At 35.9% G+C, this 26,576-nt stretch overlaps 1 protein-coding gene across 8 annotated transcripts; it reads right to left on the bottom strand.

Moving 5' to 3' along the window:
- Positions 1–227: 227 nt before the first annotated feature.
- mtmr14 (myotubularin related protein 14) lies at positions 228–23,330 on the bottom strand. Of its 8 annotated transcripts, XM_051896031.1 has the most exons (20): positions 22,980–23,326; positions 22,621–22,907; positions 20,618–20,766; positions 18,076–18,184; positions 17,586–17,661; positions 14,969–15,029; positions 14,522–14,641; positions 13,329–13,402; positions 13,110–13,180; positions 12,883–12,957; positions 11,459–11,525; positions 11,264–11,349; positions 11,011–11,087; positions 10,338–10,374; positions 10,033–10,103; positions 8,785–8,843; positions 8,334–8,466; positions 7,442–7,648; positions 5,578–5,736; positions 228–1,889 (listed from the first exon to the last, which is right to left on the bottom strand). In XM_051896031.1, exons 2-20 carry the CDS (start codon positions 22,705–22,707, stop codon positions 1,709–1,711), a joined length of 1,899 nt encoding a protein of 632 aa, XP_051751991.1. In that variant the 5' UTR covers positions 22,708–22,907; positions 22,980–23,326; the 3' UTR covers positions 228–1,708. The 8 variants fall into 8 exon arrangements, with proteins under 8 accessions (XP_051751991.1, XP_051751993.1, XP_051751990.1 ...); XM_051896033.1 differs by having other exon boundaries at positions 8,334–8,409; positions 22,621–23,327; XM_051896030.1 differs by having other exon boundaries at positions 22,621–23,326.
- Positions 23,331–26,576: the final 3,246 nt, after the last annotated feature.

The raw sequence follows: 26,576 nt of genomic DNA, 5'->3' as shown, positions 1-26,576 counted from the left end.
AAACCATAGTCTGATAACAAACTCGATGACAGTGCCACCTAGTGTATAAACAAAGAGCTGTAGGCAATTATATTATAATTATGTTTAATTATGTATTTTAATCACTTTCATAAAATAATCACTGGGATGTTGCATCCTATTAAACTTGTAACAGATTTGCCGCTATTGTGCTTGACCCTGTAATTCAATAAAAAAATTTAAAAAATAAAACTCGTGAACTGACAAGGGAGAATTCTTTTAGTCTGTATTTTGCCCAACACTGGAAGTTGCTACAGTACAGAAGGACGTTATTGTGTCACAAATGAACAAAAAGAGAAACAGCAAGACATGGTCTTAAAATCTAAAAGTTATATGAAATAATGCAGCCATGCATGAAAACTGAATTTTAGCTCCTTTAAATAAAAAGGCACAATAAAAAGGCCCTGAGGTAAAGAGGCCACAATGGTTTTATGTCCAAAATACTACAAATTAAATGTTTTCAATCCTTGAATTCAAGTGCCACTTTATAGGCATTCGTGTAAGTACAGGAATTAATATCTGTAATATCTGTATTTGTAATATATTGCCAAGGCAATTCAGTTATTTTGAGGCATTTACCAAAAAGAAAAATGAAAAAAAAAAAAAAAAAAAGAAAAAACGAGAAAGAAAGAGAGAAATCATTGACAAGAAAAACAAAATTGTCTAATAATAAAACGACTTGGCTTCAGAAAACGTAAGTGCAGGACACGGCCTGCTGCTCTCGAAAGATTAGTTCTGATAAAATTAATCTTTACTATTTTGTGTACTTGATTGATAAGGTTTAAAAACAATTGAATTAAAAATAAATTGAATTAAATTCATAACACACTCATTAAATAATCAAATAATTGATCATTAAAAGAACAATGACATTGTCTTACATTACTACTGCCCAAACTGCTGCCATTCCTAAAAATACCACAAAACAACTGACAGTCTTTAGGCTTAGTTCAAATCTTGAACACGGCTTAAGGTCTTTACAGTCTTTACAATAATTTCAACAGAATAATTTTACAATAATTTCTTTTAAGTGTATAAGACAGTCAGCAACTAAAATAAAACAAGCATTTAAAATGGGGGAGCAAGACCCTCTTTCTGTGTGAAAACATTTTCCCCCAATTACATTTACCTTTTTGTTCCTTGAAGTATAATTTTTTATTGTTGAGCTTGGTGATAATTTTCCCTTTTCTGCCAGGATCCCATTAACCTCTCTCTATTCTTCCCTATTACAGTACAAATGTGCAACATGCAAAGTAAGTAACAAGGGTAAAGAAAAATAAAATTGAAGCAGCGCTAATTAAAATCTAAATTAGACAAATCAACAAATGGACATTATTTGGTCTGTAAAAACAAAAATTCAAAATGTAGAGGAAAAAATAAACAGTCAGTTTAATGTAGCCCTGTATTTAGATTTGGCACTTTTCCTTTCTGCAAGTAGGGACTTGCATTGGAATAAGTGAGAGGAGAGAATAAGAGTGAGAAAAAAAAGAGGAACTAGAGGCCGAGAGATGGAAAAGAAAGGGATGAAGAAGGATTTACTGTACAGCTACACCAATAAATTAGGTACTCCTGATGTGGTAGATATGGTGCCACATCAAGGTGCAGTAGGAGGAGAAAAAACAATGACATCAAAAGTCCTGAGGATGTATAATAGAGCTGAGTGAAAATTATGGCTGCAACAGAGGAAGGCTCAGATAATGGCGTTGGTGCCACGAAGGCCGACCCCACGGGCAAACTGCTCCAGCAGGCCCGAGATGGCACCGGAAGGGCTTGGAGATGACGATTTGAGTCCTACTGTAGAGCTATAGGCTGAAAGGAACAACTCCCTCACTGCCTCCAATCTCACCTGCCTATCGGGTACAAATGTGCACCTAGAAAGAAAAGAGAGAGAAGAAAACAAAGAAACTGCATTTATCCTATTCTCTCCCTTCACTTAATGACCAAATTTTTGTGCCTTCCTCACAGCTCAATATGTACAAAAAAAAATCTTCATGCATTTTTAGATCACACAATATCATAAAAGCCTGTGTCCTATTCACTTTGAAGATTTTACATTCCACTGTAAGAGTTTCAATTTCCAAATGCCCTACTAAGGCATTGCTTATGCTTTTTTGGAATTAAGGATATATTTTATATATATATATATATATATATAAAGAATATGTCTACTTCCATACTCTATAAGTAGGAAAAAACAGTATGTAAGCTGAGTACTATGTCCGAATTTATGTCCGAATACACAGTATTCATAAGACAGTAGGCGAAAAGTACCAGGATGACCTACTGCTTATGGTAAGATTTTGAAGTGTGCATAGGATGGAAATTTTATCCTCCCATTACGCCAAAGGAGAGGGTTTGTGAATGTAGGTGAAGAGATGCAACTGACGGCGTGGGCAGAGCTCAAAGTGGGCCGGTACAGAACGGTACGCAGTACCGGCACTTCTGTATTTTAAGCTGTAGCATACCCTCACTTTTTCTAGCGTACCAGCACTTCTCACATGTTGCCGGTACGGCATCACTAGGCCCTTTTTCTACTCAGCACCCCCCAAATTTTTTTTGATTAGCATCGTAATCTGTACACAAATTCGTAATTGCCTCAGTCCCCTTTAAACCTCATTTGAAAACGGCGGCAGGCTTCAGCTGCCCACTTCTTTTAGTCTGCGCTACTCAGCGCATTCTTCAGTCTGCAGCGGCGCAGCACCAGAGTACAAGCAGAGGACAAGGTGTGTGTTTATCAATAGATTGTCATGATATCTGCATCTGCAGTTCTTTGTCATAAATTCCGTTTACATAATGTCATGCAGGAGCGATACGAGAGTTTATCTCACTTTAGAAAATGTTATTTTCATTTGAAAATTTAATTTTAAAATAAAACATATTATTGTGGATCTGGCTTTAGAAATTATGCACAGAAATTATTAATTTCTGTCCCTCCACTGAAAGTCGATTCCACCGATACTTTGATGCCTCAAAAAGTTTGTAAAGAAATTGTATTGAATCAAGTTGTTTAATTTAAGTCTTCTGAAGAGACATGATCATTTTATATGATGAACAGATTTAATTTAGGCTTTTATTCACATATAAACATTGATTACTGCGCTTACATAGAGAATATCAAATATGGTAAACAGAAGCTTAAAGTGTTAGGTCACCCAAAAATGAAATTTCTGTCATTAAGTACTCACCCTCATGTCGTCCCAAACCTGTAAGACCTTAGTTCATCTTCGGAACACAAATTAAGATATTTTTTATGAAATCCGAGGGTATCTGAACCACACATAGGCAGCAATGTCATTGCACATTTTGACATCCAGAAAGGTAGTAAAAAGATTGTTAAAATAGTCAATGTGACTACAGAGGTTCAACATTAATGTTATGAAGTGATGAGAATACTTTTTGTGCACAAAAACAAAACAAAAATAACGACTTTATTTATCAATTTTAATTGTTGTCATACGGAGTTGATGTAGTGAACGCAGTGCAGGCTTCTGTTTTTACGCTGGCTCAGTCTTGGCCAGCTCCTGAGTCAGCATCACATGCATGCATTGTGGTGCTCACATGTACAGCTTTGGCCAATACAATTTTAACAATGTTTTTACTACCTTTCTGGACCTCAAAAGGTACAGTGACATTGTTGCCTATGTGTGGTTCAGATACCCTCGGATTTCATCAAAAATATCTTAATTTGTGTTCCGAAGATGAACAAAGGTCTTATGGGTATGGAACGACATGAGGGTGAGTACTTAAAGGAAATTTCATTTTTGGGAGAACTTACCTTTTAACCGTACTTGCGTGATGCACAAGAACAAACCTCTTTTTGTTCTTTCTTAAAGGGTTAGATTACCCAAAAATAAAATTCCCAAAAATAAAATTCATCATTCATCAGAGAGCTTTCTGTCCCTCCATTCACATTCTACACAACTACCACTTTCAAGCAAACCAAGAGCAGACTTATGTTCAGGAAAGCACCACAACACATGCGTGTTTATGTTGATGCGAGAGCAGATGTTGTTGCGTGAATGCGCGTTGGAGGTTATTATTTTGTAAATAAAGTAGTAAATTATGTATTTTTGCACAAACAATACACACGCGTTTGAGGTTAAACCACCGGAGACACATGGATTACTTTAATGATGTCTTTACTACCTTTCTGGGGTTTGAAAGTGGTAGTTGCTTAGGCTGTCAATGGAGGAACAGAAAGCTCTCAGATTTCATTAAAAAGACCTTCATTTGTATTCCAAAGATGAACGAATGTCTTACGGGTTTGGAACAACATAAGGGTATTAATTAGTCATTATTGACAGAATTTTCATTTTTGGGTGAACTAACCCTTTAAGCTCAAACGTGCTTGTGTGACAAGCAAACCTCATCAACAAATCTCAACATTTTGAATCATCAATGTTTTGGGTGAATGGAGTGTCAGTGGATGGAGAGAAATCTCTGATTTCATTAGAAATATCTTTGTGTTTTGAAGATGAAAAAAGTCTCATGGGTTTGAAATGAGGGTGAGTAAATGATGATTTTCATTTTTGGATGAACCCTTGAATGCAAATGCACTGGAAAGATGCACTTGAATGATGCAAAATGAACGTAAACAGTTATGTCAAGAGTTTGTAAACAGATGTGAAAAAACATCTTATGTCAAAATAGATCTGTACATTAGGTATGCCCATAAGCATAAATGCAGCCTATTAGACCTGCCGCTGTCTATGATGTCATTAATAATAATCCAACAGCAATAATGCTGAGAAAGAGAGAGAGAAGGAAAAAAAAAAAGAAAAAAAAAATTCACACACTGCTCCTGTCTGAAACTTTAATAAGCCCTCTACAGTTAGATACTTAAAGCATTCTTTATTGGTTGTAATGTTTTTTCGCTCTTCTTTATTACCTATTTTTCTTTGTATGTTTGAATTTGACTACATGACTACATACAGTTGTTTTATTTTACTCTTTTTAATTATTTTAATAGTACTTTAAATATGAAATTTATTTATACAATACTCCTTTAAAAAAGTAGTTAGGCTAAAGATTCAGTGAACAAATTCAGTTCTCTTAAATAATTACTGATGTATGTGAATACTAACGAAAGCACGGTGCTGTGTCATAAAATTCTTCACATCTTCTAATGATGAAGCCTGCTTGGGAGCCTATTCCTATTATGAAAAAAATGACTCATAATACCTCAGGGTTTTTTTTTTTTTTTTGTAAATATATTACTCTTTTAATCTCTTATTTTTACAACTTTGTCCATTTTTTACATGACAAACCACCTTTGTACAGAAAGCACATAAATAAAGTTTGGAACAAGAATTTCTAATTTCTGTTAAACTACACTTCCTCAACCTGCTGGGTCTGATGAAGCAGAACCATAAAATGGATGAAACAAGAGAATGGGGGAAAGGAGGGCTAAATTGCATTTAAAGTTATGATCTTCGCAAACGCCTTCTTACTTAAAGTGACTTAAAATCTAGTGCACAAATACAGGTAAACTGCTGGACAGGCAGTGGAGAATACAAGAATACAGTGAATAGGTGGGGTCAGAGTGTGTATGAGACTCACATTCGTCCACTGGGACCCTCATCCTGGAAGCTGAATGGAAGAGGAGACTCTGAGGGCACCGGGGGAAGATCATGGATGCTCCCACATCCTGAGACAATCTGCCAACTGCCATAATCTGTGGATAGCGAGGAGCCTGACCGAGCATACTCGACCACTGGTCTGAGATTGAGAGAGACATTGGAAGTATTAAAAGGTTAATAGAGCAAGAAAAAAAAAAAAAGATAGTTAGAAAAGACATTTTGTATTAAAAGTCATTTTGGCCAGTAGGGTTGGTCCAATTACAAAATTTTGGCTCTTTGGTACTTAAAATTATTATGAAAGCGTGTGTTGACAAATTTCAACTTATCATTAATTCATGCCTTTAGATCACAAAAGATCTCATATAACTACTCATATACACTGCCAAGGTCAAGAAATAGAATTGGTTCTTCTTCACTCAGTTCACTTTTGGGTTCACAAATACCCCTTTTCCACCAAGGAAGTTTGAGTGCTGGTTCAAATCAGTTCTTTGTCTTTCGACACCCAAAGCTCTGAACCAGGAAAAGTAGCACCAAAACACTGCTTGTCTAGAAGTAAGAACTGTTTTTGTCAGGGGCTGGGGGCGGGGTTACCGTGACCAACAAGACGAACAGAAACTTGTGCCATTTTTGAAATAGCAGCTAATTGAGCTAATAGAAGCTCGATTGTAATCTCTGTCTATACAAATTACGGTGAGCTTTCACAAACACATTGGACTCTAAATTGGTTCTTTTAAAGAAGACTATTCTTCCCAATATAAGACGGTGCTTTTTTATTGGAAATACATCTGAAAAAATTGGGTCATCTTATATTCAGGATCTAGACTTTAAATGTCAATAATACACCAGCAACAATAGGGAATAGCAATTACGTGTAAAATGAGTGTGCCCACCAAGACTGATAAACGCAGAAGAGTCATCACACAACTGCCATTAAGCAGCCAAGAAATACGGTGTGTCTGAGTGTAAGGTTAGAAGATGGCAAGGCCAAAAAAAAGTCTTAAAAATGCTAACAGTCAAATAAAAAGTTTCAAAGAGACTGGCAGGCGGGTGTGTCGGTGTGTGGCCGAGGGAAAAAATGAGGGGCTTCCCATAACCAGAGCCGTCATCCAGCTGAAGGCACTGGATGTCGCCAAAGAGCTGAACATACCCACGAGCGAGGCCCCTAATTTCTTGTTTCGCTGCATGCTGACACACTTGCCTGTTGATTTCTTAGAAGTGGGCCCTTTTAATGCGGCATAGGAATGATGCAGCGTAATGGATTAGCATTATGCTACAGAAAAAGTTTTGCCCAGCGCTTGCCCTCCAACTTCATGAAGAAACTGCTGTCTTTTCAGCACTATGTGATTGGCCTAAGGAAAAAACATTCATATCCCCTGGATCAGATAGGTAATGCGGATCAAACACCTGTGTTTTTTGACATGCCACCATTTGTCACTGTACATAAAAAAAAAAGGTGAGATATCAGTCATTGGGAGTTCTACTGGAAATGAATGTTATTTTTATGGTATGCTATAACGTGTTTATTTATTTATTTTTTATTAAGTGTGATTGTTGGTATATTTTAACAGTATTTATCATACTTTCAATATAAAAATTAAAATATGAAAAATATTCAATTTGAAAATTATTTTCAAATAAAATAATTTTCTTTATAAAAGACAAGATTAGGTTCTCAAAAAGCTTTTTTCTAAAAGGTACCCTAAGGTGCTTTCATCAAGCATGTACACTGAAAGACACAAATGGTTTGGTATAACTCCTTCCAAACAAAGACAAAACAATTTCATCGATTTACAAGCAAAACAAAACTGGCAAAAGCACTACAAATAAACTTTACAAGTACCCACCTCCTTCCTGGTACAGCTAATGGGGTGCTTCCCGTCCGTGTGAGATTTTGATCTGAGTGGTTGGATGAGGAAGAGCTTGAGGACTTAAAGGACCCCAGAGGACTAGCCTCAGTGATTACATTAGGTATTCGCTCCTCTGAAGTGATTGGTCGGTTCCAAAGCACAGAATTAGAAGACAATGGCATGCCTTTCCTCCTGTGATAAACACTAAATAAGTCAACAGCATTTAAAACCGCAATTGTCAAGACAAAAATTATTTATTCAAATATAAAATGTGAACATGAAAATAATGAGTTATTTTCTGTAATTAAAATGGATTGTTTAACGCATTAAATAATAATAGTAACACTTTACATTAAGGTTTCATTTGTAAACATTAGTTAACTATATTAGTTAACATGAACTAACAATGAACAATACTTCCATTTACAGCATCTTAATGTTAATTTAAGCATTTACCGATAGATTATTAAAATCAAAAGTTGTATTTGTTAATGCACTATGAACAATACATTTTTTAAAGCATTTTTACTAACATTAACAAAGATGATCAAAAGCTTTCAAAAATGTATTGTTCAATGTTAGTTCATGTAACTAATGCATTAACTAATGTTAACAAATGACTCCTTATTGTAAAGTGTTACCATAATAATGCAGCATCCTTTTTTCCTCCACTACTGAGGGTACGCTAATATATTTTCTCCACTTTCTGTGGCTAGAGATTTATGCTTACAGTAGAGTGAAGCAGACCTACAGAGGGCAATTGGCAAGAGACCCATGTGTAACCACAGTCTCCATCTGGCTACCTGACTGATCCTGCTTGTCTTACACAGGTGTAAGTGCATTCATACTAATAAGGTACCATTAAAGGTGCTTATTTTGTAAGCCCTACCCGCTAGAAGCCTGTGGTCCAGTGGTAATTGGGTCTGTAGCTTCTGCATGTAGACTGGAGGGAGCAGATGTATCTTCTGTGATGAGAGAGAAATCACTGCTCAGACTTGTCACACTACCCCGATCTCTGGACTCTGAGACAGAGAGACAGAGAGACCGAGAGAGAGAGAGAGAGAGAGAGAGAGAGAGAGAGAGAGAGAGAGAGAGAGAGAGAGAGAGAGAGAGAGAAAGGATAATAAAACAGCATTTAGTCTATTTAAAAATAAAAAATCCTGCAGGGACAACCACAAGCAGGAGGATCACATCCTATAACTATAACTAGATAGTTCTTATAATCATAAAGGTTTGTGAGTCTGCTGCTTGGCCACTGTAGTCAGAATGTTCACCTAATCACTAATTTTAATGAAAGGATATTCTGAAAAACTGCAGAAATTTAGGAAAACAGGACTTACTTAACTGGCAGAGGTCATCAACTGTGAAGTCAGCATCTTTGAACTGAGAATTTTTTCTTCTGAAAAGAGAGAAGAAAAAAAAGGGAAAAAGTACAATAATACAGCCACAAGATGGCTCCAAGTGCATTGAGAAATGGAACAAATATTACCTTAGTTTCCGAATTTAGCAAAACAGTATACATTTTTCACCAATTTGGTAAATCAAACTTTACGTTATGAAACAATCACAGAACCTATAAAGATGTTGAACTTACAGCCTGCCTTATTAGTGAAATTTGACCAAATTTTGAGTGCAATACAAGTGGAATGTGTTTGCTAAACAATTTAAAGAATTTTTTGCTGTGTGGGAATAATACATACAACATTTCACACCAATTAGACAAACTTTCTGGGAGGAGTTTGATTTTATCTAAAAGTCATATCGAATTTATCTAATCTAAAGCAATAGAATTCCATATGGCCATTTAATTTGGAGATACAGACAAATTTAGAGGAAGAAAAAGCCTTTTTCTATAATCAGGCTGGTGCAAATCTCACACAAATGGAATTTAGTAAATTTTGTTTAGGTGTTATAGATGTTTTGTGATATTAGGGAAAGCCTATAACCACTGATGGTCCTGTAGATATGCCGAATTCAAAGTTTAGCATGTATTTGATAATTACTGACCTATGTACTCCAAAGAATCTTCCTCCAGTTTTTTTTTTTTTTTTTAACTTTGGCAAAAATCCAGACTAGTTTGCAAAATCTTAAATATTTTATAAAAATTTTAACCAACACCACTAGTTCTTGAGCAAAGTACATCTGCGGTACATGAAACAATTTGCCTGCATGTAAAAAATTTCCAGTGGGTGATTTTTTTTTTTTTTTTTTTTTTTTTTAATTTTCCACAGACCCCCAAAAGTCAAATAAGTCAACCACATTTTGTTTTCAAATGACCTTGTTCAATATCTACTGTAAGTTGATTGGTCAACGTTTTTCCAGATATTTAACTGTCATTATAGACCAGGGGCAACTCTGGGCCTCGAGATACACTTTCCTGCAGACTTAGCTCAAACTAACCAAACACACATGAACAAGCAAATCAAAGTCTTCAAGATTACTAGAAGGCTACAGGCAGATGAGTTTGATCAGGTTTGGAACCTAATTTTTTTCAAAATCGAGGTGAGAACCAGCCTGCACTGAAATTACTGGTTATTGTTTTTTATTGTTATTACTGGTTATCATATTTAAAATCAGAAATAGCTTACCTTTGTTTTTTCTTGACTGAAAATGTCTCACAAACAATATGCTTCAGAAAATTGAAGCAAAAAAAGAAAATCTAGGAGAGAGAATATCAAAACTCAAATTGTTTTCATACAAAATAAAATTATAAAAACACTCTTGAGTTATATGTGCATTTAACACAGCAATCATCCTTCATACAATTCTCACACATGAACAATGTCTGGAAGATGCACACCAAACCATAATTACCATCTAAATCACATAGACTGTATTCCATTCAAAAGTAACAGATATTCTTGGCATAGGTTAAAAATAGGTGAAGTCTCACCTCCTCCCCCTTAGAGAGTCGGTCAGGCAACATGTGACTAGTGAAAAGGACAAAAAATAAAAATCAGTGAGAATATTCTTATATTTTTTTGCATATTTAATGATGTTACATCACTTCCTGCAGACACAATTTCTTTTTATTCACCCTTCAGACCTGTAGCAAAAATGTTTATATTCAGGTTGTTGAACAAAATGTGAAAATTAAATATATATGTGGTTAACATTGCTTGAAGATGAGTTCATGTTTTGTGCTTATTGCTTACAAAATTCAAAATTAATCAAAGGGAACACATGGTGCCAGGTAACTTTTTGGGTTTCCTACAAATTAATGTCATAAAGCTGCTATATAGTTATCATATAATTTACTGAGTCACATGGCATACTGCATCTGCCAGTCAAACAAGTGCCAAGAGATGAATGAGAATGTTAATGAATAGCTCTCTCCAGGTATATCAGAATTCCTTGCAGTGTTAGTTGTGTGCATTTAATAATAGCAGGGTCGGTGTCTTCAGTACTTTAGTAACATGAAATGTTACCTTGTGTGATTTGGATTTTTTCTAATCTTTAGAAAAAATAACGTGCAACGAATTATCAGCTTATTGTTATGTGCCAGATGTTTAATATTGGTACATTCCAAGACACAGATGTGTAAGTAAAACAGGAATGAGACTAACCCAAAAAGAAACCAGTCATATGCGATAGTCAGGTAAAGGATCTCAGATGGCTCCAGACTGGCATGAATGGCACCGTCCTATGAAAATGCAAAATTAATTCAACTCTTAAAACTTAATAATTGCCCAACATTAGCCACAACACAAAGAATGGTAAGGAAAGGAAAATAGAAGAAATGAGGGTAGTTAGCACTGTGGGGTGAATAAAGTTATAAAATGAGGACAGATGTAATGAGAGACAGGAATGGATACTCACCGCCCACAAGGAGAGCCTGAGCAGGGACACAAAGAGGGGTGTCCGGTCCCATCCTGATATACAGTGCACCAGTAAACCGTTCTCATCTGCAACACACAACAGGCCACAACACACCAAACGGTTATCCAAAACTACACAGACAAGTAAAACCTGTCGTACAGTTTGATGAGGACATGTGTAAGCACAGCAGTTTACCATCAGAGTTGATGATGTGTAGAAGCAGTTTCAGGTAGTTCTGAGTCTGCTGCACCAGGTCCCATGACTGAAAAATACGAAGGCCATAATTAAATTTAAGAACATAAAACTGTGTATCACCATCCTGCATTCTTTATTAACCTTTGTTAGAGTATTAACCATTAAGTTACACTGTTTATGTTAACAATGACATTTTTCAAAATGTTCATTTAATTTTGTGAAGACACCTAAAAGCTACCGGTCAATGCAATATTCTCCCTCTAGGACTACGTTTTAATATGTATTTATATACACTGATCAGGCATAACATTTTGACCACCTTCCTAATATTGTGTTGGTCCCACTTTTGCTACCAAAACAGCCTTGACCTGTTGAGGCACGGACTCCACTAGACCCCTGAAGGTGGGCACCAAGATGTTCGCAGCAGATTCTTTAAGTACTGTAAGTTGCGAGGTGGGGCCTCCATGGATCAGACTTTTTTGTTCAGCACATGCCACAGATGCTCGATTGGATTGAGATCTGGGGAATTTGGAGGCCAAGTCAACACCTCAAACTCGTTGCTGTGCTCCTCAAACCATTCCTGAACCATTTTTACTTTGTGGCAGGGCACAATATCCTGCTGAAAGAGGCCACAGCCACCAGGGAGTACTGTTTGCATGAAAGGGTGTTCATGGTCTGCAACAATGCTTAGGTAGGTGGAACGTGTCAAAGTAACATCCACATGGATGGCAGGACCCAAGGTTTCCCAGCAGAACATTGCCCAAAGCATCACACTGCCTCTGCCAGCATAGTGCATCCTGGTGCCATGTGTTCTCCAGGTAAGAGACGCACAAATACCCGGCCAGTCATACACAACAAACTGCAATGCACTGTGTATTCTGACACATTTCTATCAGAACCGCTGTTCGTTCTTTGGACCACTTTTGATAGATACTGACCACTACAAACCGGGAAAACTCCACAGGAGCTGCAGTTTTGGAGAGGCTCTGACCCAGTCATCTAGTCATCACAATTTGGCCCTTGTCAAACTCACTCAAATCCTTACACTTGCTCAATTTTCCTGCTTCTAACAAATCAACTTTGAGGACAAAATGTTCACTTGCTGCCTAATATATCCCACTCACTAACAGGTGCTGTGACCGTGATGGAAGAGATAATCAGTGTTATTCATTTCACCTGTCAGTGGTCATAATGTTATGCCGGATTGGTGTATATCCTTATACATTATATCAGTAAGCACTGTGCCTTGGCACCAATTACTAAACTATTTTTGACAAAAACTCTACAAATTCACTCTCAAATTATCCAAAAAGTGTTTTTGTGGGCAGTGTAGTTTGCTCCAACACATTTTTTGAATATGAAGCTGTCCAGCAGACTGTATTTCCATCTAAAAGTCAATAAAGTTGATGAGGAGCTCTGAGCACCTGGTATTCACTCCAGTTGATGTTGAGGTTACTTGTAAAGCGAATAGGAATTGTCAACGGAGCATCCACATAGTCCTACAAACACACAAACAACCAAAAGTGATGGTCAGTGTAAAATCAACTTTGTTTACTGAAACAGTTTCTGGTACCTTCTCTGTCCAAACAACAATCTAGCCTAATATGCTGACATATGAAAGTGACTTTTTGTGTTTGTACTTTGTACGGACCTGATTCCAGTTGAAGACAAGTCCTTCTGCTGTGTAATCTCTGTCTTTATATTCCCTGAAGAATTCACAACCTGAAAACAAGCACATGAAACTACTACTATTAAAACTACAGTACAATGTAACAATTACTGCCACTGAATAAGAAAAATAGAACAAAACTTGTTCCTTTAAATGAAATCAGCACGAGCATAAAGTTAAGAGCAAAGGCAAGATCTAGACCTGGATAAGGCACAGAGAGTAGGGTGAAGTCAGAGTAGCGTTGGGCCTTGTCCACCTTTTCTGAGGAAGTCACACTAAGACAAACACAAAATTGTAAAGAGAGCAAGAGATCACTGGGAAAGTCATCATATGAACACATATGAACAAAATTAAAGTCAACACACACAGTCATGTCATAATTAACAGTGGCCAGGGTCCAAAATTAACTCCAACAAAGTGCCAAAAATGGGTAAATTCTCCATTTGGTCAGGGAAATGCTGAATTTCAGTGTTACATGCCACTCTGTAAGGTAATAAGACCATTACAGATTCGTTGGATATGTGTGCTGTGGGGGTACAGAAAAACTTACAGAAGTTAAAACAATGTTAGTATGAAGACCTATTTGAAAAATTGGCCACAGAGTAAACTGCAGCAAGACAACTGCCAAGTTGTCAAAAATCTGAGAAGCAGCTGTGAGAGCAGAGTGCATGTGCCATTTAATGTGCTTGAGAGACGCATTTCTCAGTGCATAACTTACATTTTACTGTTATTTTCTATATTCTGTAAATGTTTCAAAATGAAGTCGAAAACAGTCTCTCATAACACCAAGTGAATTGTCATTAAATTTCAAAGGCCTTCCTGAGTAAGCGCACATGTCTGTCAACTAGATGAAGCCAAAAATAGAAAAGTACACCAAATTTACATAAGAATTTATATTTTTAATATGAACTGTAATGGTATTATAATGAAGAATCTCTTATGTTCAGAAATAAAAGGTTCAGAGGTGTGAATGTGTGAGTTTCTGGAGATTATTCTTCCTCTTACCAGTTGAAAATTGTGACTGTGAAAATTGTGACTTTTGTTTTTCTGTTTTATCTATAATTTAGTGATTGTCCTGCTGTGGGCAAACAAGCTATATTAAGTTTAAATGTATAAATCTTACAATGTAATCTCTTTGGCAGACAATATAGAGCATATAAAAATAATTTCAGAATAAATTTAGAATACAATTTAGAATAAAAATAAATATTTTGATGGTAATTGTTCTGCCACCTTGGCTGGTAGGTAAAAAGTTAATTTTGTACCCTGATATTTGGGTGTCAAAGCCCTACATTATTTATGGCACACACCATTTACAAAAATTCAGAGAATGGCACATAATGTAAATTTTAACAGAAGCATTCTAACATGAATATAACAGGAAGTTCACTCACTTGAGGCCAAACTTGACCTTCTTCTTCTCTACCATGAGGTCACAAATGTAGTGTACAGACAAATACTTCAACAGCTTAATGTCAGAGCCCCTAACCTTATCAAACAACTGTGAATCATTCCTGTAGAGTGAAAAAGAAAGACCAGGGAAGGAAGGAAGGAAGGAAGGAAGGAAGGAAGGAAGGAAGGAAGGAAGGAAAGAAAAGGAAGGAAGGAAGGAAGGAAGGAAAGAAAAGGAAGGAAGGAAGGAAGGAAGGAAAGAAAAGGAAGGAAGGAAGGAAGGAAGGAAAGAAAAGGAAGGAAGGAAGGAAGGAAGGAAGGAAGGAAGGAAGGAAGGAAGGAAGAAAGAAACAAACAAACAAAATTATTCTCACAAAACATACAAAAATCAGTTAATAATTCAAACATTTGGCTCCTTGTAAGTTTGTGTTCCTGGCAGCTTATCTTACCGAACTGCACAGTCATCCTCCAAAACCTCTTCAGCCTCACCCAAGGTGTCATCTGAACCTCCTGAAATAGTTTGAGATTAAACCTATTGCAATCCAACAAGTAATTTCCACAACTACATCTATACTGCCCCACAGTTTAAGCTCTCTGAGTCGATTACTGTAGCATGAGAGGTTCAGACCATGTGGTTCAAATGTTTCAATAATCTCTAAAACGTATTAATGGGGAGCAGTCGTGACCTAATGGTTACAGAGTCAGACTTGATTCTGAAGGTTGCGGGTTTGATACTCAAAACTGGAAGATACTCAATACTCTTTCACCCTCAACAACTGAGGTGCCCTTGAGCAAGGCACCAAAGCCCCAGTCACTACCCGATCTTGCCGCTGGAGGGCCACTTTCTTGCAGAACCTTATTAAACACACCTGAACCAGCTAAACAAATGCTGCGTTTATTCCATGTCGTAATTACTGTAAAGAAACCTCCTCATGCTTTTGAATCGCTCTCGCAGTACTTTGATGTCATACACTGATTGGTCGCTGCTTCAAGTCGAACACACCTGCAGTGTGGTCAGGTGGTACAGCGGCCATGTGGTACAAGTACTACAACCACGTGAAGGCTTTTTGCAGTTCAGAATCATTAGGTAATCACGACATGGCTTGAACACACCTAAAGTCTTCAAGGGTTAGTTCACCCAAAATTGAAAATTCTGTCATTCATTACTCACCCTCATGTCGTTCCACACCCATAACACCTTCGTTCATCTTCAGAATACAAATTAAGATATTTGTAATGAAATCCGAGAGGTATACGACTCGTCCTTAGACAGCAATAAAATCAACACCTTTAAGGTCCAGAAAGGTACTTAAGACATCATTAAAACAGTTGATGTGACTATGGTTCAACTTTAATTTTATGAAGCGGCGAGAATACTTTTTGTGTGCAAAAACAAAACAAAAATAACTTTATTCTTTATATAAATGACTTTATTCAACAATCTCTTCTCTTCAGTGTCATTATCCTTACGCAGGTGACGCAGTAAGCACAGTGAAGACTTCCGTGTTTACGTCCGAATGCCGGCTCAGTATTGGCCAAAGCTGCACACGTGAGCAGCACGACACATGCTTGTGGTGCTGACGCAAGAGCCAGCCAATAATGAATCAGCGTTCTGACATAGAACCTGGAAGCGCTCGACGTAAACAAAGTATGAGAATGACACAGAAGAGAAGATATTGTTGAATAAAGTCGTTATTTTTCTTTTGCCACACAAAAAGTATTCTCATCGCTTCATAAAATTAAGGTTGAACCACTGCAGTCACGTCAACGGTTTTAACAATGTCTTTAGTACCTTTCTGGACCTTGAAAGTGTTGATTACATTGCTGTCTATGGACGAGTCATATACCTCTCAGATTTCATCAAAAATATCTTAATTTATGTTCCAAAGATGAACGAAGGTCTCACTGGTGTGGAACGACATGAGGGTAGGTATTTAATGACAGAATTGTCATTTTTGGGTGAACTAACCCTTTCATGATTTCTATATAGAAACTTCCAGGCAGGTGTGTTGACGGAATTGGAGCTAAAGTTTGCAGGAGGCTGACCCTCCACAAGCAAGATCCGATCACCACCAAATATGTGCTTGCGCTGGTTCAGCGACTAGATTTGAGCTACAAACGCTACAATATTTTCAAGCATATTCAGTATTATTTTCACAAAATGTGAGAGATGCAGTGACAGTGGTGAACTGCTCCAACCAACCAAAGCACAAACGATAACATGGGTGGAACATGTTCAACACATAATACAACTTGTCATATTTGAATTTACGTGAGAAAACAGCCAATGGCCATGGATGCCTCTTGGCCTCAAAGCTTACTTTGAAACAACAATAGCTACATTAAGACATTAAGTCCACAACCCCATAACTGACCAACTGAGTTCCAAGGAATGATAGAAGAACCAATCAATGACTTATATGATACAAGAAGTGGAGGGGGGAGGATATACTCCATTACATACAGAGGAATAACTGTACATTTATTTTTTGCCATATGTGTGCATTTTAGGGAACAATAATACTTTAATATTTTAACTATCTAATCTCCCATGAATCTATGAACATATAACTTGTCATATTGTCCGTTAACAAAATTTTTTTCACTGAGAAAAGCTAGACGATAACTGAAAACAGTTTGAGTCCTTAATGTTTATTCAAACAATAAAAGATAAAGAGAAGATCACTCACTGCTCTTGACTGAGTAACTTTAGTAGTTTTAGATTTAGTCGACTAAAATCCTATGATATTTAAAACTAAAACAATTCAGATGACTAAAATATGACTAAAACTAAATGGCATTTTATTCAAAAGACTATGAGTAAAGCTAAATCAAAATTTGCTGTCAAAATTAACACTGCCTGTGACGAGTCACTCACATAGGACACATTCTGTCTGCACTATTTTTCCATTGTTGGGAAAATGTCTTTGGCAGTTGCACCACATCTCATGATATTTTCAGCATCTTGCAGCATGCTTTCAAGTTAAAAACTGGATGCTGGTACAGTTTGTTTTGGGAAGAGGAACAAACACAGAGCTGTCTTAGTAGCTTATTGTGAGTGTGTACCTGAAAAAATGTAGTTGTATCCAGTGCGACCATAAAGTTCGCCCCAACCTGCTAGTGTGGACGATCGACACACATGCTGCAACAAAGGAGAAAAAAGGAGACTTTAAGGTTGCTAGAACAAAAAGAGAAACACAGGCCCCTGGTAAAGCTAACTACAGAGAAGTCTTGAAGCTTGTTGGTAGCTCCCAGTAAATTATACCAACCTTCAAAGTCAAAGGCTGATAGTCCAGAACTCAATACTTAAGATCCCGACAGCCAGATTTCACAAGAAAAAATTAAATCTGTTATTGACACTATGATTTATCTACTATCAATATATTCAAATGTCTAAAAGGGGCATGTCCTACAAGGATAACATAGCAGTTTGTTGAAGCAGCATGAACATGAAACATGAAGCAAGCAACAGAAAGCACCCGGTGGTCCAAATATACAATGCGGCAAACTTTTCAATGAAAATTTGGCCATTTGATTGGAGTAGCAATATAGTTACCTTTCCATTGTAGAGGATGACAGGACAGACAAATCTCCCTCTACAACGAGCCATCTTACTACGATTCACCAAATCCTGCAATTTACTGATCTGCACTGTACTCTCAAAGCTGAACAAAGATGAAGAAAAAGAAGACAAGAACATTTATTTAAAAAAAATTATATATATTGTACAATACACTGGTGGTGACAGACCAAATTATTGGCTGATAATCTACCATTCGATACAAGATCAGTCAAGAACTTGACCAATTAAGTAGTAGTAGTTATAAGAAAAAAATTGTAATGTCAACATTATGCCAAAACAGGTTTCATTAACAAATATTATCCTGTATTTAGAGAACATCAGGGGATCAAACATCCAATTTCTTTCTATGAAGTCTTCCCACATTGTTCTTAACTACAGATATTGCATTACAATTGAGCAGGGAGATAAGAGATGTAGCTGCATTAGACAAAGTAGTTAAACATTTCTAATTACTAGTATAATTTCTATATTAGTAATTAGTAAATCAGTAAAGCAAAAGACAATTACAAGGTAGTGACTTATGAATCAAAGTAGGTAGGTTACTTATGTTTGAGCAGCTACACTAAAGTTCAATGTCATTGTTTTAACATTTAAATTAAACACATTAAAAACAGACTATAATGGAACTGTAAAATCTCAGAGGCAAGATCCTGGTTTATTGCTAACCTAATTTAGATAGCTTGCCTATTAAGAAAGCCTTAAATTCATAATTTAAAATGGTCAAGAATTTCCAAACGGTATAATAGTTTTAGAATTAGAATTGAACTGTTAGAACACAAGGGTTGTTTTGGTTCTTAGAGACCAGAGCTGCTCTGATTGCACTAATTAAAGTAGATTGGTGCCATCTTAACACGTCACAGTCAACTTGAAAAATCATCTTCAGTCTCGTTTAGCTTTTTTGCAATTCCTTTTGAGGTTTATAATATTTTTATTCCCTCACTACCCTTGACCTCCAATCGAAATCAACAAGTTCATCGTGAATAATTCTGATACCACTATTCAAAACATTGAGCATTGAAAAATTAATTTGAACACTAACCCAACAGACAAGGCATTACTCATCACCCTCTGTGGTGCCTTTTTTAAAAACTTAAATTTATCAAGTAACAAATAATAATTAAACCCAAAACGTAAAAATATATAATATACTCTACTTTCCTGCAATGCTGAAAACCTGTAGTTTTTTTTTTTTATGTTAAGTTAAAATGTCTTTATAATACTTTATAAATAAATTTTGTATTTATACTTTATAAATACTTTTGTAAGGAGAAACAATATGTATGTGATTTCCATTCAAAAGAAAAAAAAAAAACCTGTGAATTTTAATTGCTCACATTCTGAACCATTTATTAAAGCAGAAGTTATCTACTTGGTTGTAAGAAAAGTAATGTGTCATCACATAAATTGACATTCACAGTTATTGATACAATAATAAACATCAGAAGTAGTGTTGACAAGCTGTGCATGTCAGTTTTCTGGTTATAGAATTTAGTCAGGGTAGACGCCACATTGAATTTTATGTGGACGAAAACAAGGCCATGAGGGACAGACTTACATGTTTACCATGGTATGTGCTGTAAAAATTTGTAGATCACATGTATTTTTCAAAACTCACAACTTTCAAACTTTTTTATAGAGTTTTTGGTTACTGAAAAGTCTTTTGGAAAGATGTTTTGTCAGCTAAGTAATCAGTATGTTGTTAAAAAAAAAAAAACAGTACAATCCATTGAACACACTGTACTTCTATCCCTCACAGCCATGTTTTCATGTCTGTCGAAAAGTAAATATAGCACTACCCTGACTCAGGTCTATGGCCGATGTTTCAGACCTCACACAACTGTCAACAGTGATAAATTACATTTACATTGAAATACCATACAGAAATAATTCAATAAAATATTACATAAAATATGTAAGAAATATTAAGGAATTGTATCTATACTTAATAATAATAATTAATAATTAATAACAAACCATTAAAATTGAAATTTTTATATTTTTACATTTCAAATTTGAAAGGGTGGCGCACACACCATTTAGATGAAAACAGAACTCATTGACATTTTATTCCATTAGTTACACCTACTCAGAGGCTTCCATAAACATTTAGTTAATATATGGGGTATGTTTCAACAAGTGTGTAACGTTTAAATATTTAATAGTGCGTAAATTATAAAATACAAAATATCTATGCTCACAACTAAGCTTTTAACTTTCACACAGCTAGTGTAACTGGCCTTTGGTAACCTACTACATATAGCAAAGTATACTAATCAAAGTATACTAATTTTGTGGAGGCATATGTAATTGGTTCAGCATAGCAATATAATAACCATACCACATTGATAATCTTCTTCTTTTACTATAAAAAGCATAGTAGCTTTTAAGAATTTTTCAGAGAAATAATGGTAAAACATAAATATAAAATGCTTCTTCCTGAAATACATTTTTCCCCAACATTACTAATCTGTCTACTGTGTTTTCAGTAGACTAATAGAGACAGTGATGTTATTACCTCTCTTTATTATTGTCTGAAGATTCATATTCCAGAAACACGATCTTCCGTGGGTAGTGACCACACACTTCCCCATTGGTGTTGTGGATGATGCTGTACTTGTAGTCCCGGTCAAACAGCTCCAGATAGCGCTTCTCTACTCTCTCTACCTGAAAATACATATAAAATACATAAAGCTTTTAAAGACTTTTTAAGAACATTTCAGCAATCATTATCAGGAGGTTATCAGAAGAACAGAAAGCAAGTTCAACCCTCTAATATTAGCAAGAAAAAGAAACAGACATGACTTTTAACTAAAGTAATTTTCTTTTTTTGAATGCTGGAATTTAATCATCATAGGTCAGCAGCAAAAAATAATTGGTAAATAAAATGAGATTAAGTCATCTTATGTACTTTTGTTTGTTTTTATATATATTTGCATTTCCTTAGGCTATATTGTCACTTATCTCATCCCTCATTTACAAGGATGTTACACAATTGTGAAGCATTCATAGTGATTTTGGCATGTAAGCCCATAATGTCTGTGTGAGTGAAAATTCATTTCACAGATCTGGGGTTCCATTAATTTATTGCTTGGCTTCTGAACTGTACGTAGCCTAAACCTATTAAACCTAAACTAACTTAAACAGACGTGATGCTTTAACATTGCAGGGTCAAGCAGTCTAACTTTGGTGTCAATTATGAAATGCTGAGGCTATGAGAATATTTTCAATAAAACAAGTTGACTTTATTACAATGGAATTTTTGGGTCAAGTCAAGTCACCTTTATTTATATAGCGCTTTTTACAATGTAGATTGTGTCAAAGCAGCTTTACATTGATAACTGGTACATTGTTTGGCTGCACAGCAGCTCTTAAAGAATAGTGTCAATGCAGGCAGATCAAAGCACTGTTGAATATCAAATGTCAAGTCAAATGTCAAGTGTCCCCAACTAAGCAAGCCAGTTTAAGGTTACAGTTAAGAGCCTGTTATTTCTCTACATCGGACCAACACCATAACCTCTATGCAGCTGTTTGCATTTATAGTTTTGTGTTGGTATGTCCGTGTCATTCTGCAAGTACACTTGCAACCCCAATGTACACGTCCATTTGTCATTTTAGGTTTCAGAAGCTCCACAGCATACTTCTAAGTCACGAAGGAAAGACCGTATTACAAGCGTCAACCAATCAGGCTATTACATTCCCAATATATGCAGAGCTTCCAGATATATTTCATGCCATGATAATAAAGGGGGGATCTCTGGTTACAAAGTGGACCAATCACAGTTGTTGTGCTATATAGACACAACATATAATTACATTTTTGAAGAGGAGTGCATCAGGCTACGGAAAAATATAATTCAGTCTTTAGGGTTGTGAATTAGTTTTAACTACTGTGGGTTATTTTTTACTAGTGGGTTGACACATCAGAACACCAGCATCCTCTCTTCATCACGTCCTTGTTTTGTTCCTCAATAAAATTAGCAAAAAAGGTAGAAACTAAACTGAAGAAGAACATATGATGTATATGATGATAATTTTTCTCCGCTTAATCCGTGACTATGGAAAGAACAGACTGACTCATGAAATTAGTTTCCCTTTGGAAGTTCCTTACAATCACATGAGCTGCTTCCAGTTGCTGTCTCAAAATGAATTGAACTGCTGACCTAGATCATATACTGTCCTGATTATTATACATTATTATTATTATATACTTATTAACATTAATAAATTAAGTGATAACATTAAATGTATGTTGTGTACTTACACCGCATTACATTTCCAAAGTCATTAATTGTATTTATTTAAGTATTAATTTGTTTAGTTACTTATTGTTCATTGATCAAAGTTTTTCAAAATCATATTAAACCAACATGAATACATGGACTACATTTATAAGAAGTTGGAACGTGTTAAACTATTTTTTTTTTTTTTTTTTTTTAGGTCATTATATGTCTGACATATTTAACAGCTGCTTTGCATTATGGGAAAGAACTGACTGATGTTTGATGTGTTCGGTCTTACCCACGGGGTGACCTCCTTCGCTCTGTACTGACTCTTAGAGAACTCATAGATCAGATCGGTTATCTCCTCACTCCTGCTAGCCATCATCGAGCACCTGCCGTCACCCGCCTTCTGCTCGATTCGAACCCGCCCTTCCTTAAATAGCGCAGCTCCCTGGGGCCGAGAGGATCCTCCAGGCCATCCCTTCAGGACAAGCTTCTTCCTCACCGCCCGCAAGGCGCCTGGGGCCGGAGCCGGGGACGCGTCCCGAGTTCAGGGTCCTGGCGAGATGATCCCCCTCCACAGCACTGGTGATCAAAATAGCCCGTTACCGACTGTAGGCTACTATACGACACGAGAAAGACTTCAAGACTTCTTACCGCTATTATTTCTCCAATCAACAAAAATAAAAAGTATTGTCCGTTTATAATGAAATCCCCGCTTTGGTTTATCTTTTGATTTTCAGAGCCCACATCAGAACACCGCATCCCACAAAATAATCTCAACACCGGCCACCAATCACAGGAAGTCCGCACAAGTCTTCAACTTAATTTCGATCTGGAGAAAAACATTAAGTGTTGTTTACAACGCCAAAGCTGTCGGATGTATGTAGAGGCAAACAAAAGAACGGTTTTGTAAAATTGCAATGAAATGTATCCGTGTTGGATGTAGCCAAGGAACTTTAACCAGGGCCAGTAGTAAACAGGAAACTGACGTGATCATGTGATCAATACTTCCTGAAAGGTGACGTCAAGCGTCGCTGGGCTGTCAGTTTGCTCTTGTTTTTACCCATGTTTAAATTAGTATTAGATCATTTTTGAAAATCAACAGTAATTGATGAAAATCAATCTGGATTCACGAGAAACATATATATATATATATATATATATATATATATATATATATATATATATATATATATATACTGTATACTGTAAATGATTAACATGAAATATGAATATCGGTTGGACCCATGAGCCCCAAATCCAAGCGTCCTTTGATTTGGGAAAAAAAAAAATGTATATATATATATATATATATATATATATTTACAGTTTTTCTCAATTGCTTAAACACATTTCTTGAAATTATGCCTCCTTTTCTCAACACTCTAAACACAAATCCATAACTTCTCACCCAATTCCCCAAACTTCCTATTTTCAGGTCAAAATAAAGCTCTCAACTCAAAACCATTCAATCTTGCTGAAAAAACAAACTTTGCCCTCAGACATGACACACAAGCCCTCAAAAACACACACACTACAACATAGTCTTACACACTGGTGAGATAAATTCAAAACAATACTACAAAAACCGGTAATAAGTTATGTTTCTTGGTTCTCCCTGTCAAAAATATTTTCACATGATGAACACATGCACAAAAGACACAACACGTGTATACATTTGCACATTTTATTATTCCTTAATGTACTGTACAGTACAATACACCAAACAACAACAAAAAAATTATTCCGCCCCACCCCAGCATCCCGTCCCGGGACAGGCCAGAGAATCTCGTCAACATCACAGGCTATGTTGGACCGCCCTAGCCATGGCAGTGGGGGTAAAATCCTCTTGCATGCCTGATCCCCCCCGGCACGCATCAACTGAAACTCATTGCCCAGCCTCCCTCATAGTCATACCATAGACAAGGACATCAACTAGAGTGACACGAATTTCATCCGAGGCTGCTTGTCTCCTTGCCTTTCCCCTTCCTCATCCTCCTCATCTTCCTCCTAATCCTCTTCCTTCACATCTTCCTTCTCCTCCTCTCTGGTGTCCTCAACCTCTTCTATCATGTCTCTCTGGATCCATTGTTCCAAAACTGAATGAACTGACTTATCTATCTATTGAGGGTTCTGATTGGTGAGTGATAAATTTTGACTCTTAGTGCTTCCAAATGGGTATTTTTGTGCTAACTGAGCTGAAGCTGTGCTGACTTGAGTGAACAATACTGAATGCTAGTGCTTTCTAAATTACCATATGGTCTAGGCAATGAGAAATTAAGGGATTTGTGTCTAGAGTTTTGCAGTGACAGTTCAACAAATCTGACTTGTGTCAAAACAGGGGAACAGTGTTTATAGTTTAGGGAAGTGGGTGTGCTTTTTGATAAATGGCATTATGGTTTTGAAATTTTAGTTCAAAAGCCTGGTTATAGTGTTTAAGCAATTGAGAAAATTGTAATCATTTATGGCTTATGATTTATCAATATTATTTCTGAATTCATGTGTCCATGTATTCCTACTCCATAGGCTATATTAATCTTCATCAAATATTCAAGTACTTAATCATTATTGTTATTCATTTATGTTTATTTTTCATTATATTTTGATCTTCTTAATGTATTATTGTTTGAGAGTATGCTTGCTATATTCAGTGGTTCTTTAAGTGTTCCAATGTGACAAGTTATGTTGACACGTTTGTGGTTAGATATCGGACTCCTGCCAAATACTGCAGAAGCAATGATGTTCTCACAATTTGTTTGCTTTTTTATTCACTTTGGTACTATTTTCACATGTAAGGTGTATATTTTCAAAACTCTTAGTACAAAACTCCAAACTGATCACACTTGTAACACAGCTAGTCATTCTTTCAAAACTTGATCTCATGCTTTCATTCTAGTGGTACACATTTTCATTCTACACAATCACTGTTTCAAAACACAATATCATTGTGATATGTAATAAGAACATTTGGTTTAATCACCGAAACACAACAGTAGGCAATGATCTTCTTTCCGTTTAGTACTTTTAACAATCAGTTCATTCAGTAGCAAACAATGCAGGATACATGTTTCAAATCACCCTTGTTGCTGAAATAATTACAATTACACAGGCTACAGATGCCACATTAGAAAATACACTTACATTATATAAATTACATAATTGACATAAAATCCATAATGTTTATAATAGTGTATCAGTGTGTTATCAAAAGGTATAATGAATTATGACACAGTAATGAGGTTTTGTGTAGAACAGAGTTTGCTGCTAATACAGTAAATGTTCTCACTGTACCATAAGACTGAATATAGTTTACCTTTATAAGGGTGAGTTATAGTAATGTGGCAGTCTCTACCATGGTAATGCCTTTGTTTACAGTGCCACATGGCATACTATAATGTAAAATGATGCCATCATGTTGGTTTTCCACGTTTTATGGGTACTTTCCATAGACATAATGATTTTTATATTGTATAAACTGTATATTCTATCCCTAAACCCCTAAACCCCTAAACCTACCCATCACAGAAAACTTTCTGCATTTTTACATTTTGTAAAAATTTCATTTTGTATGATTTATAAGCTGTTTTCCTCATGGGGACCAAAAAAAAAAAAAAGTCCAAACAAGGTCTAAAATTACTAGTATTACCATCCTTGTTGGGACATTTGGTTCACAACACAGTGTTTACCAGGACCACACACACACACACACACACACACACACACACACAGAGAGAGAGAGAGACTTTGAAAATTGTGGTTATCATCTAACATAAATTGCTTATAATGTAAAAAGAATTCATTACATTTGGTTATCCATATTGGAAATTAAAAACAAGTTCTATAGAAACTATGCCTACAGAGTCAATATCTATAGAAATCTATATATTAAATGATTAATTGATTAACCACTAAGATCAGCTGGATAAATGTAACGATGTAACTGATGTAATGTAACTAATGTAACTGAACGAAAAGAGATGCAAATGAAAAGTTTGATAGTAATAGCATTATGAAAAGCAGATACTGTGAATGAAACATTTATTTTTTGTTGTGAAAAGGATACTTTGTGATTTTGTGTATTGTACACAATTGTTAACACAATTGAAAATATGCTGAAATGTTGAAAAAAGTGCACATTTGATGATCTGTTGTGATATTAGTACTAAGAGTTTTGAAAATTTACCAATTGCTTGTGAAAATTGCACCAAAGTAATTTAAAAAAAAACTGTAAATGAGTCGTTTGTAATTCGA

The sequence above is a fragment of the Ctenopharyngodon idella genome, chromosome 6 (genome assembly GCF_019924925.1).
Source record: "Ctenopharyngodon idella isolate HZGC_01 chromosome 6, HZGC01, whole genome shotgun sequence".
In the NCBI taxonomy this organism is placed as follows: Eukaryota; Metazoa; Chordata; class Actinopteri; order Cypriniformes; family Xenocyprididae; genus Ctenopharyngodon; species Ctenopharyngodon idella.
The sequence above is the reverse complement of the archived record's forward strand: the minus strand, read 5'-3'. Positions and strand labels throughout refer to the sequence as shown.

Coding starts and splice junctions, on each gene's coding strand:
- mtmr14 (XM_051896030.1), bottom strand. CDS start 22,707: ATGATGGCTAGCAGGAGTGAGGAGATAACCGATCTGATCTATGAGTTC. Junction 20,767..22,620: donor CGAAGGAGGTCACCCCGTGG/GTAAGACCGAAC, acceptor ATGTATTTTCAG/GTAGAGAGAGTAGAGAAGCG. Junction 11,526..12,882: donor TCAACTGGAGTGAATACCAG/GTGCTCAGAGCT, acceptor CGTATTTTTCAG/TCATGGGACCTGGTGCAGCA.